General features: G+C 35.2%; 1 protein-coding gene across 2 annotated transcripts in view; it reads right to left on the bottom strand.

Moving 5' to 3' along the window:
* LOC111160930 (SH3 domain binding glutamate rich protein like) overlaps positions 1-15,369 on the bottom strand; it is a 104,932-nt gene extending 89,563 nt beyond the window's left edge. The window contains exons 1-2 of one of the 2 annotated variants that reach the window (XM_022524328.1): positions 15,080-15,353; positions 7,540-7,578 (exon numbers count right to left, since the gene is read on the bottom strand). In XM_022524328.1, the coding sequence (XP_022380036.1) occupies positions 7,540-7,578; positions 15,080-15,124 (84 nt within the window). In that variant the 5' untranslated portion in view covers positions 15,125-15,353. Of the gene's footprint in view, positions 1-7,539; positions 7,579-15,079 lie in introns of both variants that reach the window. The other variant, XM_022524329.1, reaches the window with a different exon arrangement.
* Between the last annotated feature and the right edge of the window lie 4,574 nt (positions 15,370-19,943).

The following is a 19,943-nucleotide window of genomic DNA, read 5'->3' on the forward strand; positions in this document are numbered from 1 at the left end:
CATCCCTCGTGAAACACATAGGCAGTGTGTGCTAAAGGAGATCAGGTGTACAGAGAACTACCTTACTTTAATATCCAGGAAAGACTTCATTTGTGAAAAGGGGTAACAAATGGGTAAGCCCAAAGCCTGTGAAATGAGTGGAGAAGGATAATTCAGGTAGAGGGAACATGGGGAGCAAAGTCACAGAAGTGAGACCAAAGTTGGCACATTTAGGAAGTAGTAAACTCAGTTATCTGGCCAAGAGTAGTACTAGTACCACACTTTCTACTGATTGGAACAAGATGGGTTTTAATACATGAATGGAAATGTTTATTTAACTGTACGTTTTTATACTAATGTTTAATGGAAAAAATAGATAATTAGTATATTAAATCCATGATTCCACAGACACTATTGTTTGGGATAAATTAAGTGATGTATTCATGCATGCATTCATTCAAACATCCATTGATCCCATAAGAATCTATTTATTACATACATTCTGGTGACTGGGCCCTGTGATATAGTCTGAGAACACAACAGAGATAAACAAAGCAAACTCCCTGAACCCAGGGAATAGCAGGGCATTATAATGAAATATGCAATGATATAAAAATATGCACAAGGTGTTACTGGAAATGTATAAACTTCTAATGGATGTGGAGATTCCTAAGTCATGACCTCTTACTTCTCAAGTTAAACCTTTTCAACATAACCCCATTCATAATGGAAAAAAAAAAAAAAGAAAAAAAGAAAAAGAAAGAAAAGAAAAGAAAAAGCTTTCCTAGAAGCAAAAATTCAGCTAATGTTTGGAAATCCAAAGGATTCACCAAAGAATACCCAAAAGAACCTTGGGCTGAATTTAGGTTTCCAAAAATCTGACAAAGTCCTAATTTAAAAAAAAATCATTTTTTGCAGAAAAAAATAATTCACTACCCACACTTAGGTTAAGGCACACCATTTCTTTTTCTGAGGACTTGAATTTATTCACAGTATAATTTGTAGTGACCCATACCTGGCTAACAGTCCAAATAGGATCATTGTATTTCCTTTGTAAGAGTGGGTTAGCATAAGAATGGCCATCCTGAAGGCCTGTAAGCCATTTTACTGAGCGTCCCTAACCAGCCCACAAGGTGTAGTGACTTGAGATAAGAGAAACTAGCTAAAACCTAATAAAAAACAACTTAATCATATGCCACCAGGGCGCCACAGGGACCAGATGTTAAAGAAAAACAAATAGTTAACTTGCAGAGATCACAATCCTGCAAGACGGGAGTCTCCCTTGGTTTGCAAATGTCCTGGTGATTTACAACAAAAAGGCTATCTTTTCAATGGCCCAATTTCCAGAGACAAATGGCTCAGTTCCTCAAGGCCTAAGGTCGCCCTCCCCACCATAAAACTGAAGGAGGCTGAGGCAGAAGGAAATGTAAATAAAGTTAAATTTCTTCTAAACCTAAATCTCACTTAACCGCCAGGGTAACGCCGGGGTGGCAAAAAGTTAAACAAAGTTAAACTGTCAAAGTGGGGTGCAAGATATGTATGTAGCTATGAAAAAGTGCCTTGAAAATGCTATATAAACCCTTGGCTTTGAGTGCTCGGGGTCCTTGTTGAAACCCGCTGTGCCGGGCAGATACTTGCACCCCAGCTAGCTGGAAATAAACCTCGCTGTGTGACTTGCATTATTGAGAGTGTTCTCTGTCTAATTGAGGGGTGGTCGACTCCGTACCCTAACACCTTAATCTTAATCATATAGAATTAATGGAATTGGTATTGGGGAGTTACAGAACTTATCTCACGCTCAAAAGTCTTAAAAAAAAAAAGGCCTGGGTGTTGAGTGAAATATAGGCTCTACTTGTACAGGGCTTTTATGAGGAAGTCAGCTTTACTTAACTTTGCATATCATTGATCAGGTCATTATCTGATCCATTGTTTTCTTTAGAAAAGACTGAAGTTCCATCAGCTTTAAATCAGCAATCTCTAAGAAGAAACTATAATAACATCTCTGTATGGTTTCTCTAATTACGTAGAAAAAAAAATCTGTGTTTTTAATCCCAGAGTTGAAGAAAAAGAAGGAAAAAAGACCACTACAAAAAAAAAGGACTGAACAAAAGATAATTAAGGGTACTTTTATAATACTACGTAAAAAAAGTGGAGTTTAAGGAAAATACAGTGGGATCGTAAGGTAGATACAAAATAAGCTTTTTGTAAAAATGAAGTTAATAAATATAAAACATCTTAATCTCAGATTGTCACAGATTAATTATGAACTGAAATAATGCCTTCTAATATCTATACTTGATTAACTCTCGGTCTTGCTTCCAACTATGTGGTTTTGGTTTAAGCACATAACCTGTGCTTTAGCTCGTCTTCCTGATTCATAAATATATTTTAAAGAAGTCATATTTGGAGTATATATAATTGGGATTAATGAAATTTGTTTATGATTTAGGATGGTCTTGAGACTGGAACCTACTGCAAATTTGCCTGAAATAGCTGAAAAATACTAGACCAGATTTTTAAATATTTTACACTTAAGTATAAGAGGTACTAAGAGATTCAGAAGAAATGGAGGGTGGGGAGGAAATCATCCCCAAAAAAAGAAAGATTATTAATGAAAAAAATGTGATCATTTTCAATAGCATGGGATTCTCTTTCCAGAACACAATAATAGATATATGAAAGTCTTTATATGTGACAACTCTAATTTGGAAACGTCAAAGTAACAAGCAGCATTATTAGCCTATTTTCTAGAGTTGAAAGTCCTGTATGACCTTTTCTTAGTACTCTTTTCCTTGCTTAAAATACAACTTCTCTGGAACACAACTTTGGTATTATATACCATGTTCCACAAACTGCAAATCACTGTGCATTCTTATGAGGCCATAGAAAAGAACCAGAGAAAGGGGGAAAGAGGGAGAGAGAAAGAGAAAAAAGGAGAGAAACAGTGAGGACAGAAAAGTCTACAATATTTCTTCTTAAAACAGGAGTTCATTTTTCAACGAAAAACAATAAGAGGTAGGATTCTCTTCTGTGCCAATATCAGGATTTCAAAATAAAACAAGGAGCTAACATTTTCTTGAAATCTAATTTTGAACTAGTAAAAACAAACATACAATTCTAAGTTATAAAAGAAAAACAGAAAGGCCATTCTGTATTAACAGTTTTAACAAATTATTTTGGGCTGCTAATAAAAAATTATTTTTTTCAAAGGAAATCAAAGTACTTGCTATTAATCATATTTTTAAAAATCTTACTAACATTCATGGGAAGTAGGGATAAGGTCATTACTTCTATTTTACAATGGGGAAAAAAACAGAGATTAACCCAATATTCTAAGCTGTTACCCTTTACTCCCCAATCCAACACTTGCTGACTGATTAGTACACTAAAGGTGCAAAGGATTCCAAACAAGTTACTATTAAACAACATTAAAAGTCACAACCTTGGGGCGCCTGGATGGCTCAGTCTGTTAAGCATTTGCCTTTAGCTCAGGTCATGATCCCAGGGTCCAATCTCCTATCAGGCTGCCTGTTCAGCAGGAAGTGTACTTTTCCTTCTTCCTCTGCCCCTACCCCTCTGCTGGAAATCTGTCTCTTGCTTTCTCTCTTTCAAATAAATAAAATCTTTAATAAAAAAGTCACAGCCTTCCATAAAGGGTTCTAAAACAGTTGTGTTTTCTCTACCTCAGCAAGCAGTGTAATAATTTCATGACAGAATAATTTTTTTCTGGAAATTAAACCTTTTTTTAAAAGATTTATATTTCCAGAGAGAGAGAATGTGGGGCCAGGAGGGACAGAGGGAGAGGGAGATTATCTTTTCTTTCTTTCTTTTTTAAAGATTTTATTTATTTGAAAGAGAAAGTCTGAATAGGGGAGGAGCAGAGGGAGAAGCAGACTCCCCACTAAGCAGGAAGCCCATACAGGGCTCCTTGGGACTCCCGGATCATGACCTGAGCTGAAGGAGATGCTTGACTAACTGAGCCACCCAGTCATCCTGGGAGAGAGCATCTTAAGCTGACTCTGCACGGATCATGGTACTGGATACAGGGCTAAGTACCAGGACCCTGAGATCAAGACCTGAGCCAAAGCCAAGATGTGGAGGCCGAGAAAATTAAGGCCATCCCACCTCAAGTTTAGCTGATGTGGGAAACAGAGGCAGAAGAAAATCATTAAAATTCCTTACCTACTGACAAGCTCTTGAAACAGACAGAGTGGCTCTCCCCTGGGAACTCAACTGCCCTCACTTTGAGGTTTTGCTAAGGACAATCCTAGCCTGACCAACCCCCCACCCCGACAGGTCCGACCAGAATCCTGTAAGTCTACTTTAACAATTCCTTGAGGAAACTTTATCTCTAAACCTCCAAGATAGTGTCAAGAATCATTCCCAAGCATATGGCCCACTGATATACATCTAAAGGGTCTCACGAGAAGATTTTTATTATTGGTAATAAATAACCTTTCTCCCAACAATAGCTAGCCCTTCAAGGTCCTGGAGACCTTGCTTCCAAAAATCCCTGGAGATTTACATCATCCATAATCCCCTTTGTCCTCCCCCACTGTCGAGTCTACCCCTACTCTGCCTTGAAAAACTCTGTAATCTGGTTTGGGGTCCAAGTCCCTACTCTGCTGTGTCGGGTATACTTGGGCCCAAGCTTAAGCTTGTCAAATAAACCCTCAAGTGATTGCATCGGTGCTTGGCTCCTTGGTGGTCTCTCGGATGCGAAACCTCGGGCATAACAAAGAGTCAGGTGCTTAACCAGCCACACCATCCAGGTGCCCCAGTGTGAGTGAGAGACAGAGTGTGTGTGTGTTTTGGTTTGTTTTGTTTTTATAGAGGGAGAAATGGGGAGGGTCACAGAGCAAGGAAGAGAGTGAATCTTAAGCAGGCTCCATGCCTAACCCAAAGCCCTACCTGGGGCTTAATCTCAAAACCCTGAGATCATGACCTGAGCTGAAATCAAGATTTAGATGCTTAACTGACTGAGCCAACCAGGCACCCATGGAAATAAAATCTTTTAAAGGCATTACATTTGGTCTTACATTAGTCATGGCATATGATTCTCTTCATTATTAATACTGTCATCTATCATAAATGAACGATGACTAATACTTAGACTTTAGCAAATTACTGATTTCATAGTGCATAAACTGCTGATTTTGAGATTAATTTAAAGTCAATAAATCACAAGTCTCACGAAATATATATAGTTGGAAATCCTATAATCCTTGGAAAAGAAGGAAAGAGCCAGAGAGAACACAAAGGGAGAGACAAAAATAAGATGGTTGAGGTGTTATAAATAAAGGAATTAATGAATACACCTTAGATTTTTGTAAAGCATAATTATTTACACAAAAGATCAAAGCTGGGGTGACTCCAAAGTGAAGGGATTATTGAGTGGACTAAAAGACATTTTGAGGTAATAAAATAGAGGTCTAGCATGCTTTGTTCGAGAATCCCAAGGTAACTGATAGAAATAGGCAATAAAACCACAAATCCTTAACTTGTCATTGTTGCTACATTTGACTTTAATCAAAACCGTATAATAGTACCAGTGCAAAATGTATAAATATAAGTGCAATGGCAGGAAAAAGGAGGAAAAGTTAAATTCAATATTAAACTATCACTGTTTTCAGAATAGTGATTCAAGGTGAAGATCATTGTCAGGGCAACTGGAAGACATAGACAAAATACTTTGGGGCATTTTTTGGAGGTAAGAGAATGCTAATTCTTGTGAGACAGCATACCAACTTGCACACAAATAGTCCCTAAAGTACTTCCACTTTCAAGCCCCTCACATATACCTTGTTATTTGTAAAACAATTTGGTCACTAAAATTGACAGCTCTATATGTCCTCCCTTATTCTGGCTCAGGGAAGAGGCTGAGGATTATTCCTGGCTCTTTTCACTCTTGAGGACCTGGGTCTAGAATCTAGCTCAATGAATAACAATAAATATTTTCTGAATGAATGAATGAACATTGGGATAAAAGAAGGGAATGCTCAGTATAGCCTATAGATCCAGAATTGGCAGGGCCTATCCATCCTAAGACTCAGCACTTGAGTATCTCTGCCAAATTTTTATATAGTATGTGTATTGTATGTATTAAGTTTGCTCAATGTAGAAGTACTAAACCAGAGTTCTATAAACTCTCTGAAGTTGAATTTAATAATTTAATTTATATGGAGCCTCAAATTTCTAATTTCTTCCCATTTATCTTTGTCTTTTTTATTGAGTTGCTTTCACCAGATCCCAAGTCAGCCCAGAAATTTTGGAAACTAGGTTAAGATTAGGAGGTGGAGGACTAAATGTAGAAGAATAAATTGAAAAAAAAAAAAAAAGATAAATTGTACTTTCTTTTGACTAAAATAATCCATCTCATAGAAGTTAGAGCATAGAGAATAATATTTTCTGAAGAGTCAAGCTAGTTTTTACTGAAGTTTAGAGTAAGGTAAGTTGTCCAGCTATTCTTCATAATTTCTGTAAGAACTTTGACTTTCCTGACTATTCTCTTACAAGGGTAATTTAAATTTACAGCTAAAAATAAAGACATTTTACTACATAGTCAACACAGACTTTATATGGTAACTGAAATTAGCAAAGACTTTTATACTTTAAAGACAATACTTTCTGAAGTAATTTGTATCTGTCCTGATAAGAAAATGTTCAGTGGACATTTCAACAAATAATATAAAAATGTTTATTTGGTTTCATTGTTTTCTAATTACAAATATTCATTTTTCTCTAATTTCTAATTATACTTTCTAAAATACTTCTATAATTTCTATAAAATTGTAAAATACTTCATAATTTCTAAAATACTAATTCTTGAATATTTTAGCCACTAATAATTGAGTTAGTTTAAAGTTGATTCTACAATGAAATAAAACAACAATGTTCTGATAAATATAGGCTGGGAAAACTGACAAATAGGATTTTTTAAGGCAAAATTCCAGTTCACTTAGTTTTGTTCCATTTTAATAGCTCTAAGATAATGTTACTTAATTCTTTTCAACTTTTTTTTTCTTTTTATCAAACTACTCAAATCTTAGCCTACCTACTCACCTCTTCTTCAATATATAATGCATTTCTTTAGACTTTTTAATCAGGTTTCTGTCCTCAGCATTCCACTGAAACTGCTATTGCCAAGATCACTAATGATTTCCTTATTTTGAATTCAACAGCCTTTCTAAATCAGTACTCTGGTTTCTACTAAAGGAAGCCACTCTGATCTCTCTTAATGAATCCTCCTGTTATCTGCTGCACCTGCTTCCTTTCACCCAATCCTAAATGTGAACATCCACTAATATCCTGTCCTTGTTCTTAGCCTTCTTCTCATTTCACTCTATAATTCCTCCCTTCAAATGAGCTCATTTTTTCCTTTGGTTTCAAGTACTTATTTCTGAATGACTCCAAAATATATTCTCCAGCACCACCTTCCCCAAGTTCTAGCCACACATTTCCCACTAGCAACTGCAGAACTCCATTTGAATGACATGTTTGAACATGAATTTAAACATGCCATCCATTCATGCATCAACAAATATTTATTTGGAAACTTACCATGTATAAGCATATTCTGGACAGTAAGAAGTTCATGATCTGGTAGAGAAAGAAGGTAGGTAAATTGTTATCTCCATTGAATTTTCCATAATTTAGCTAGTGGTGATAATGCTGCTGTAAGCATTGGAGTACAGATATCTCTTTGAATTAGTATTTTTATATTCTTTGGGTAAATATCTAGCAGTGCAATTGCTGCATTATAGGGTATTTATATTTTTAACTTCTTGAGGAACCTCCATACTGTATTCCAGAGCTGCTGTACCAGCTTGCATTCCCACCAATAGTATAAGAGGGTTCCCCTTTCTCTGCATCCTTGTTAACATTTGCTGTATCCTGACAGGTTCATCATACTGAGAGGAGAAAAGCTAAGACATAAACTGTAGAAACACTGATGTAGCCTCAAAATCTGTTCTTTTATGTACAGAAACCCACCTTGTGTGACTTAAAACAATTATTGCAGTAGAGACAATTATTATAGATTTAAAAATATTTAGAAAAAAGCTTAATCCTGTTTTATACAATGACATGCCATCTGTCTTTTTTTTTATCATATGCTTTTAAACAGAATAAAGGCACTCTGTTAATCATATGGAATGAAAGTTGCCAAATAATCCTAAAATTTGTATGGAACCAGAAAATAAAAATGTTGAAAAAGAAAACCAAAGCTGGTGGCATCACTATGCTAGACTTCAAGCTATTATTACAAAGCTGTAATCATCAAGACATTATGGTATTGGAACAAAAACAGACACACAGATTAATGGAAGAGAATAGAGATCCTAGAAATGGATCCTCAACTCTATGGTCAACTCAACTAATCTTTAACAAAGCAGGAAAGAATATCCAATGGAAAAAGGACAGTCACTTCAATAAATGGTTTTGGGAAAATTGGACAGCCCATGTAGAATAATGAAACTGGACCATTTTCTCACACCATATACAAAGATAAGCTCAAAATGGATGAAAGACCTAAATGTGAGGCAGGAATCTATCAAAATCCTAGCGGAGAACACAGGCAGCATCTTCTTCCACCTCAGCCAGAGCAACTTCTCATTAAACACGTCTCCAGAGGCAAGCAAAATGACATGTTTCCAGAGGCAAGCAAAAAATGACCTATTTGGATTTCACCAAGATAAAAAGCTTCTGCACAACAAAGGGAACATTCGACAAAACTAAAAGGTAACCTAAGGAATGGGAGAAGATGTTTGCAAATGGTATATCTGATAAAGGGCTGGTATCCAAGATCTATAAAGAACTTAGCAAACTCAACACCGAAAAAACAAATAATCAGTTAAGAAATGGGCAAAAGACATGAATAGATGTTTCTCCAAAGATGACATACAAATGGCCAACAGATAACATGAAAAAAATGCTCCTTATCCCTTGGCATCAGTGATATACAGATCAAAACCACAATGAGATACCACCTCACACCAGTCTGAATGGCTAAAATTAAGAAGTTAGGAAACAACAAATGTTGGCGGGGAAGCAGAGAAGAGGGAGCCCTCTCACACTGTTGGTAGGAATGCTAGCTCATACAGCGCTCTAGAAAACAGTATGGAGTTTTCTCAAGAAGTTAAAAATAGAGCTACCCAGGACCCAGCAATTGCACTACTAGGTATTTACCCCCAAAGAATTTGAATTTTAATTTGAATTATGTTGGCCTATAGCAACATGAAAATACTTTTTCAGGGAAGAGAATCAAAATCATAAGGGTTCAATACATGGCACAAATGCTATTTAAAAATCTGCCCTTAGTTAGGCAATTTTATTAGCAACAAAAAAAAAGAACTAAAATATATCTGAAATTGATGCTACTAACCAACCTCCTTACTTTCCACCATCTCACCTAACTCTCATGTAAAGAGTATGGATGAACACACATTTACCTGGTTAGGCATCATTCAGTCTTTTTCTTCCTTTTCAGGCATCATCCAGTCTTAAATGGCAACTATAGACCCGTAGTCACATGACAAGATTTTAATGCACTATTGACATAATTTTTGTCTAATACCTATACACTAAGTGAATGTGTAAATAACATGGTGTTTAGGAGTGGGTTCTGGAGTCAGAACAACTTGTGTTCTTTTTTTTTTTTCTTCTTCTTTTAAGCAGGCTCCATGCTCCATGTAGAACCCAACATGGAACTTGAACTCACAACCCTGAGATCAAAACCTGAGCTAATGCCAAGAGTTGGATGCTTAACCAACTGCGCCACTCAGGCACCCCCAAAACAACTTGGGTTCTAATCTCAGTTCTGTCATTTGTAACTCTTTGATCTTGAGCAATATACCTAATGTTTCTGGGTCTTAAAAATACTCCAATTTCATGAAATAGATCTAGTAATAGTATTTATATTGATCTTGACCAATATACCTAATGTTTCTGGGTCTTAGAGATACTCTCTCCAATTTTCTGAAATAGATCTAAATAATAGTACTTATTAGTGTTATTATAAAGATAAAACTAATTAAGATAATGTATGTAAAGCACTGGGCACAGTGTCTGATATATATATGTTGCATAAATAAATGTTAGCTTTTACTATTAATAGAGTCAAATCTTGATTAGTCATGTTAATGAATGAGTAATGAAACAAAAAGCTCTGGGGCGCCGGGGCGGCTTAGTCATTAAGCATCTGCCTTCAGCTCAGGTCATGATCCTTGGGTCCTGGGATCAGGACCCATGTCTTTTGGGCTCCCTGCTCAGCAGGAAGCTTGCTTCTCCCTCTCTCCCTCCCCTGCTTGTGTTCCCTCTCTCACTGTGTCTCTCTCTATCAAATAAATAAAATCCTTAAAAAAAATCTAATAACACTGACACTGAATACTTCTAAATATATAATCTTTGAATTTGTTGTGATATGTTTTAACTTATATTTAAACTTTACTTAATGTTCTGGCAATCTGCAAAACTTCAAACAACCTAATAAAGCCAAAATGTGAGGGACTAGACTAGCAAATAATCCCTTTGCTTAGAATTCTGCTAAACCAAGTGTAAAATGTCAGTTTTGCCTCTCATATTAATAAAAACAGTCTTCATAAATGAACAGCCCCTTCTCTCTAATTATACTTTCATTTAATTTTGATCTGGATTGGAGGAAGTCATTAAGTACTAGGCGTAAAAGGCTTTCTTGTGGGCTACAAAGCAGAACTGAAAGCAAACAGATGGTCATAGTCACTGACAAATTGTCAATATGTTTAATTTTATCAGTAAGAGATGAAATATCACATTCAGCCTTAATTATTCAATTAAGTACCAGAAAATATTACTATAAAAAGATATATGTTTGATAGTGCAATGTATATTTTAGAGAAGAATTTAGAGATTAACTACAGAGAATTAGAACATTTGACCTGAATGTGTCTGGGGTTTCAATTTATTTTTTTCCCCCAGGCCAATCCAGGGGGAAAACTGACCTTAAGGTACATAGATCAAAATGCCTCCTCAGTAGAGAAACTAGTCTTTGAGCTAGAGATGAATCCATTTTATCTTTCTCTTCTACCAGATCATAAACCTAAATTTATACTAAATTCCCAAAATACATTCTTCCCTAAAACCATTTGACTTTTAAGTGCTCAAGAATCATCATTGCTGATAATTGTGTTTTCCAAGCATCTTTAAATTGGGCTAAATTATTCCAAAAACTTTTCCATTGTTGCTGTGAAATTTAGGAAGTCAGTCATCGAATATAGGGCACCAAGTTGAAAGCACTAATATTGAGTTCCTGCATTAATCTAGAGAATGCTGTCATTTTCCACTGTTTAGAGTATCCAAAAAGTATGTCCAAACATTCAAAGAACAGTTCCTGATTTTGTTCTTTTAAATAAATAGTTTGTAAATACCTTTAAACAGCATCCAAACAAACCTTGAAAGCTATAACAAAGATCATACATCAAATCAATGTTCATTATAAATGCAGACTCAGAGCAGCAAAATATGCTGCCACTTAAAATACAATTACGTGAGAATCATATAAATAAAGAACTGTAGTGTTTTATTCCACATCTATATTATCCAAATCAAAAAAATACTGTGACTAGTGACTCATGCTTTGGCAATCACAAGCATTTATTTACTTGTTTTTATAAGTTGTGTACTGAACACTGCCATAAAAAATATGTGTATTTCATTTCTTACTTGGATAATAGTTTGTTTTAACAGTCATAAAAGAGATCATTTTTAAAAAGTCATTTCATAAATAAACCCCTCAGAAACCATCTATGTATCACAATCTTAACATTTCTACACCAAGCATACCTAGAATACATAGAGATCATAAAACAGAGATTATTATGGGTCCAGGGAAAAGAAGTATAAGAAAAAAATCCTCCCAAACCAGTTAAAATTCTCCAAGCAATCATCACTCTAGCAATTCTCATCAAAACCCAATGCTGATTTTTGTTAAAAGTTATTGAAATTTATTAAGATACACAGGGTCTATGTTTTCTATTCCTTTTCCATTAAATATAAATGTATAATGCATTACAATCTTGACAAAAAAGGTATATACTTCTGTGTTACAGTTGGTCAAGACATGCACAAATAGTTCTGAACAGGCAGAAATCACCTCCTATAGTCAGACAACTTTGGAATTGCATTCCTGCTGAATGATTTCCATAAAAAGAAACTGTATTAGGGTCTGAATTTCTTCTACCTTGACCTATAAAAAATAGTTCCAAATGGGAATGTCTTCTTTATCTCCATGGTCTTGAGTGAAGAGTCATTTATCCCACTTATTGACATTCAACTTTAGACATGCTATCCCTCCTCCACATCAGCTCCTCATTTTTCTAATCCCTGTATGTATATATGCTCAGGTAATTCTTCCACATATAGGGGATAGTCATTTCTGTACCTCTCCTCTCATGTTCACATTTATCTTCTCATGCCTCCTCTACATGCATCACTGGGACAATGTATTTTTTGGTGGTTAAATACATGTTATTGTATTTAAACAGCTTGTGTTGGATTCAAGTTCTGTGGCTTTCTAGTTATGTGACCTTGAGAAAGTTGTTTAAACTTTCTGAACCTGTATTTCCTTATCTTAAAAATAGAGATAATCATAAACTTAATTCACAGGACTAGAAATTGTAAAGAAAAGGTGAGATAGTACCTGATACACTTAATTGTTCCTATTATTATTATTATTACTTTCTTTTTTATTATTATGTTACATTAGTCACCATACAGTATGTCGTTAGTTTTTGATGCAAGAAAACCATTGCAAAACCAACCTACTTGCTTTCATTTCTAAACTTTTGAGAAGCAAGTGCTAACTGTGTTGGGGCAGAGTTGAGTAAACCTTGAAAACTGTTTTTTTGTTTTGTTTTGTTTTGTTTTAATCAGTCTATGAAGGAAAAGGAGTCTTAAAATAAGAACAGAACAAGTTAATGTTGTTTTGGACTTACCATATATTCTCCTCTAGCTGATAAAACATCTAATATTGGTTATATTTATAACAACCATTAGAAGGAATCAGAAAACAGTGAGAAATTACAAATTCAAAACCAAAAGCTTTCTTTTAAATGCTCTTCAGAGACCTACACTTAGTAACTTATAGGACTGTCTCATTTTGACCAATTATTGTGTTCCCGTTAAGATTTTTGCCCCAAAATTTCTAAATTGTGTGTTAAAAACTATATGGTAGCAATTTTAATGAAAAAACCTTAGTATTTGCAAACTGAATAGTCTCTATTTGTGTTATAAATGAAGTATACTCACTTTATACTGTTTTAGCACTATTTAAAAGTACCCATGCTTTAAAAAAAATATTTTGGCATTATGCATAATTTTGATAACAGGCTCATAAAACTATAATTAGTAAAACAATATACAAATCTCTACTGATAAGAAAAAAAATCGAAACAAAACACAAGTAGCATAAATATTTCCTATTTGTATAGTCTTCAGCAATCCCAGTCTAACAATGTGCATAATAAGAGGCAGCAGTCATTTTTTTAAGGCCCTTAGAAACTTAAGTCTTAACAAAGAAAGGTACAATTATTCTTTAATAGAAATTATGAAAGGAGTTTATTTTTTAATCTGCTTTTGGGGCAGGGGCAGAAGAGCAAGAAAGCAAAGAGTAAATGGCAATATTGGAGCTGCATATCACCCAAAATGAAACTAACTTCCTGATCTGTTCAATCTAATAAGGAATTTAAGTAAGGTTATTAAGCTGGTCTTTAAAATTTTACAATTATTGTATTGGATTTGAGACTCGGAGTAACTCAAATATTACTTCGAAATATCAAAATTAATATATGTGGTTAATAATAAAGCAAGAAGCTCATGAAGTGAGGTTCAAAGACAATATGAAAATTTTATGTTTTCAACCTGAACTTGCTAAAAAAATGTCAAGTTTTCTGTCAGAGAACTGTCGAAACACATCCACGCATAGTGTCTAGAGAAGACAAATTTCAAAGTTCAAGGTTCTTGTGATTTCACATAACCTTCAATTTTATCCCAAACCCACCTAGGGGTAAATAAGCAAAACAAACAGCAACAGTAAAAACATGGAATAGCTGCTGCTCTAAAGCTCAGAAGAGGAGGCAATTATTACATCCTACATCCAGAACTCTTCTATCTACTCTTGCTACTGTTAACTTTGTTGAGTTGTGAAAAACAGGCACTTTCATTTATCATGGAGATACAGTCAGGTTACATCCCAGTTTATCCTATTGCTTCCCACAGTTGCTTAAGAATTGTTATTCTAAATTAAAAGCACATGAATCCAGGGAGGAACTGTCCTAGCATTTGAAGAAGCAGCAACTGGAGTCTACCACTACACAAGCCACTTACTTGTTAGTTCCCTTTTTAGTTCTCAATATATTTGAAGCAGTTAGAAACTGTTAGAAGTCAAATCTTTGTGGGAAAAAAAGAAGTCAAAATAAGGGACACTATGGAAAGAAAAAACAGGTCCCTTGTCACATTGCTTTTTAAAAAACCCCACAACTTTGCACCATTGTTCTCAACTTCACCTCCCATTCTAACTAGTTCTAACACTTTTTTTAGGCTGAGTTTAAACAACCTCTCCTACACACTGGCAAAATGACTCTTTGATTAAAGCGGCCTCACTCAAAAATAATCGCAATGCCTCGGTAGGCCTCCACTCAATGTCATCAGCCGGCGCATGTTTTACATCCTTACAGAAGGGCATGCCAGTCCTTCGTCTCAGTACCTAAAACACGAATGTCAAATTTCCCACTCCTGAAACTCACCAGTCTGTGATTTTACTTTACTTCTTCCACTAACCTTAAAGACCCTATATATATACCACCTTTCCCCATCTACCAAAACTCAGTAGCTTTTCTTTTCCTTCAAAGAAGAAATGTGATCTTAACATCATAAAGCAAACAAAGCTAAACTCCACGGAAAAATGAAATCGAAGCAACAAAGGAAAGAAAGAGAAGGGCAGGACGCGGAAGACGCTTGTGTCCTCTGAAGGAACAGCTGCCCTGATGAACTTCTGCAATTTAACGGTTCTGGGACAAAAGGAGGTAGGTGTGTAGGAAAACAAAGGCGGTTTCCCCACCCTTCTTACCGCCGTAGAACCAGAGGAAGATGCAATATACACACGGATCACCATCCTGGGAACAAAGGCCGCTGTTGTTTGGGTCGTGCAAACGGCTAGAGAGCAGCTGCAGCAAAGACTGGAATCGAGGTAGAGGTGGAAGAGAGGTGGGAAGAGAAGGGTGGGGGTAGGTGGAAGGGGAACTCGCCCGAGTCCCGCCTCCTCCTTTGACTGCTTTCAGTGAGCTCAGAACACTGCAGTCCCAGCCCCAAAGCCTGGAAAACACAGGCTCCTTTGCATCATTTCTTTCTTTCTTTCTTTCTCTCTCTCTTTTTTTTTAATAGGGAATCTCGAATAGCACCGCGAGATCTGTTGAAACATTTATTTTTGACTGTTCTACCCCCAAGAAGTGGTAAAGAAGAAAGAAAAAACAAAAGGGAGCATTGAATTAAATTGCATTAGAATGAAAGACATTTTACCACAGAAAGTGAAAGTTCTGCGCATATAACTTCCTGCTTAGAAATGTATGCAAATAAGAAGACAGATCTTCCTTGAAAGAAGACTCTGTGTTGAATCCAGAGCCCATGCCTTCAAAGCCTTGCGCATTTTAAGACTCCTATTATGTAATGATCATTCTGAAGTTAGCTGGTAGCAGAAATCCGGCACTGAAGAAGTGAGCAATGGCACAGAAAATTTAAGAAAAGTTTCAAGTTTCCCTAAGACCAGAAATGGCAGGACTGGCTTCCTTTATGAGTTTTACTTTTTGTTATGATAGTGAATCCTGTCTCTGTGAAAATTTTCAGGAGGCCTGACTGGCAAACTCAATAATGGAGGAAGAAATTGCAAACAATAAAAAATTGAAAATATGGTATAAGAAAGTGAATGATTTTTGTTTTGTTTTATTTTTTAGTTGACTGAAGAAAGGGAGTTGAATTATATGTTGCAGGGATGTTGAAATGATGAACAGAGAGAACAAATGGTTATTTGTAGCTCTAAGGAGATGTATAAACAATCGATAATGTTCAGAGAGGGACCCTATTCTTGAGTATAATTTCATTTTCCCAGATTATGTCAAATGAACAGAAATAAGAAACTTGCAAGATGAATGAGAGTGAATTGAAGGAGTCGGTCACCTGTCCTGCTTCTTTACTTTTCCTTTGCAGTCTTTCCTCCTTCTCCATTCCAGTGGTGTAATCACTTTTGTCTAGAATCAATAATTGTAATACCTTATCTTAACTGTTCTCTGTTCACAGGATCTCCCTTCTTCAAACTATGTGATTCATACAACAACTTTGAGAAGTATATGTTATTATAACAATTTTGTAGATGAAGAAACTGAGACTCAGGAAAATAAGTAATTTCCCCAATGTCTTATAGCTGGTAAATTCCAGAACCAGGACTCAACCTCAAGTCTAACCAACTTCAAAGGTTCCCTCCTAACCATCACTGTATCACATCCCTGAAACAGGGAAAGTACTCAATAATTGTTAGCTGTTTTTCCTCCTAAAATTTCACTTTCATATATCAATAAAGACAATGTAGGCTGAAATACTTTGGATAGTTCTTCAATGACTATCAAACAAAACCTAAATTATGTTTTTGAGGATCTCCTTCCATGATCCTACCCTACAATATCCATAGTCTTACCCATTGCTCCTCCAAACTTCCCTGCATAATCATTATTGACTCCTCATTGGAATCACCATATTTATTCTTATTTTCATGCCTTTGCTCTTTCTGTCCCATTCTTCACTCTCCCTCCACATCCTTATACCCTAGGCACTCTTATTTTGGAAACACCACTACACAGTGTAGCAAAATTTTAAAAAATTCAAATGTACCTATCTTCTTACTTAAATATAAATAATATAAATGTTAAATAAAATATATTAATATTTTATAACTCTGTTTCTAAATTCAAAATTACTTAGCACCAAGTAATTCATTAAATCATGCTTGATAGTGATTTCTCTGCAACCATTATATATATATATATATATATATATATATATATATATGAATTCTGCTACTGTAGAAGAAAAAAATCTAAATTCCAAATTGTTTTCAAGTGAAATGAAATATTGATGAATACTAAATTTAATATTTAAAGAAGCTGACATGGTCATGTTTTGTATATATTTAGTTAAGTATTTCCTTTTTTTTTTTTTTTAAGTTTTTACTTATTTATTTGATGGAGACACAGGTCACAAGTAGGCAGAGAGGCAGGCAGAGAGAGAGGGAAGCAGGCTCCCTGCTGATCAGAGAGCCTGATGCAGGACTCGATCCCAGGACCCTGGGATCATGACCTAAGCTGAAGGCTTTAACCCACTGAGCCACCCAGGTGCCCCTAGTTAAGCATTTCTTAATTGTGATTTTGTAGTCTTCTTTTTGTATTATGGGGTAAATAATACTTTCACTTTCTCAACAGTTTAAAAATAGGAAATATTTTTGCTTCTGGCAATAATGGATTGGGTGATCTGGGACAACCTTTTTGCTAAAGGCAATTTAAAATTTTAGAAGACACCTTACAAAATCTTCTTAATAATATCAAAGACCTAGGCAGGAAAGTAAGGAATTACGAGGATAAGAAATGGGGATCAATTACAACTCCAAAGGACTCAGTGATAAATTAGAGCTGCTTTTGCCCAGGGTCCATTTGCTGAGCAAGAAAATGAAGCTTCTAAGCAGACCTTCTCTTTTGAAGATAATCCACCTAGAGACTCCTAACTCTGAGTGATGTGTGAGAACATAAGCAGCCTCAACTTGAGAGGGGAAAGTGCTGTTCTGGAGAAACAAGTATCAGTTAAGGCAAGGAGGTAGAAAAAACACAGGAAATGTTGAAGATGTAGATTTTTCTCATCATAAACAGAACCCCCTGTGAACATAGTAAAAAAGGTTTGGGTGGAAGGAAATACGGAGATTGAAACTGAGATAAAATTTCTGAATGGGAGATGGCTTCTAGCTCTTATCCTATGCAATATGTATGGACCCATATCTACCAGAAATTATTTGACTCTTGTCATGGAACTTTTCCATGTTACAGATCAGTTTGATTCTGTCTTATTCTATCTGCTCAACCTATTCCTACACTATGTACCCCAATTCTACCTCTGTATGGGTTTTCTATTCTGTTCCATTGATCTATGTGTCTGTTTTTCTGCCAGTGCCTACGGTCTTGATGACTACAGCTTTGTAATATAGCTTGCAATCTGGAATTGTGACCCCTCCAGTTTTGTTTTTTGTTTTGTTTTGTTTTCAGGATTCCTTTGGTTCTGCAGGGTCTTCTGTGGTTCCACAAAAAATTTAGGATTATTTTTCCTAGTTCTGTGAAAAAATTGGTTGGTATTTTCATAGTGATGGCATTAAATGTCTAGATTGCATTGGGTAGTATAGCCATTGTAACAATATTTGTTCTTCCAATCCATGAGCATGGAATATTTTTTCCATTTCTTTGTGTCATTGTCAATTACTTTCATCAGTGATTTATAGTTTTCTTCTATTAGGTTTATTCCTAAGTATTTCATGATTTTTGTGCAATTGTAAGTGGGATTGATTCCTTGATTTATCTTTCTGTTGCTTTATTATTGATGTATAAAAATGAAAGATTTCTGTACATTGATTTTGTATCCTGTGAATTTACTAAATTCCTTTATCAATTCCAGCAGGTTTTTTGGAGTTTTTCAGGCTTTCTAAATAGAGTATTATGTCACCTGCAAACAATGAAAGTTTTACATCTTCCTTGCCAGTTTGGATACATTTTATTTCTTTGTATAGTCTGATTGTTATGGTTAGGACTTTAAGTAATATATTGAATAAAAGTGGTAAGAGTGGACATTCCTTTCTTATTCTTGACCATAGAAAAACTCAGCTTTTACCTGTTGAGGATGATATTAACAGTGGGTTTTTCATATATTGTCTTTTTATGTTGAGGAATGGTGTCTCATGTTGTGCTTTGTCAAATGCTATTTCTGCATCTACTGAAATGATCATATGGTTCTTATCCTTTCTTTTAGTAATGTGATTTATCACACTGATTGATTTGTGAATATTGATCCATATTTGCAACACAGGAATAAATTCTGCTTGATCAGGGTGAATAATTTTTAAAAGATATTGTTGGATTTGATTTGCTAGAATTTTGTTGAGAATTTTTGCAGTTGTGTTCATCAGGGATAGTGAACTACAGTTCTTTTTTTTAAGTGCTGTCCTTATCTGGTTTGGTGTCAGGAGAATACTTGCTTCATAAAATGAACATGGAAGTTTTCCTCCCATTTCTACTTTATGGAATAGTTTCAGAAGAATAGGTGTAAACTCTTCTTTAAATGTCTGGTGGAATTCACCTGTGAACATATCTTGTCCTGGAATTTTGTTTGTTGGGAGATTTCTGATTACTAATACAGTTTCTTTGTTGGTTATCAGTCTTTCTCTTTCAATCTGGTTAGGTTATATATTTCTGAGAATCCATCCATTTCTTCCAGGTTGTCCAATTTTTTAGCATATTGTTTTGCATTTTATTTTCTTATAATTATTTGTGTTTCTTATAATTGTTTATGGTATTGGTTGTGATCTCTCCTCTCTCATTTGTGATTTTATTTATTTTGGTCCATTCTCTTTTCTTTTCGAAGAGTTTGGCTAGGGGTTTAACAATTTTATTAATTTTTTTCAAGGAACCAGCTCCTGGACCCATAGATCTGTTCTATTGTGTTTTTTTTAAATTTTTTAATATTATTTATTTCTGTTCTAATCTTTATTATTTCCTTTCTTCTGCTGTCCTTAATTAGTCATTTTTTTTCTAGTTGCTTTAAGTGTAAGGCTATGTTGTTTATTTGAAAATTTTCTTGCTTCTTGAGGTAGGTCTATAGAGTTATATACTTTCCTCTTTTGATGGCTTTTG

The sequence above is a fragment of the Enhydra lutris genome, unplaced genomic scaffold (genome assembly GCF_002288905.1).
Source record: "Enhydra lutris kenyoni isolate GAN:26980312 unplaced genomic scaffold, ASM228890v2 scaffoldscaffold79, whole genome shotgun sequence".
Taxonomy (NCBI): Eukaryota; Metazoa; Chordata; class Mammalia; order Carnivora; family Mustelidae; genus Enhydra; species Enhydra lutris.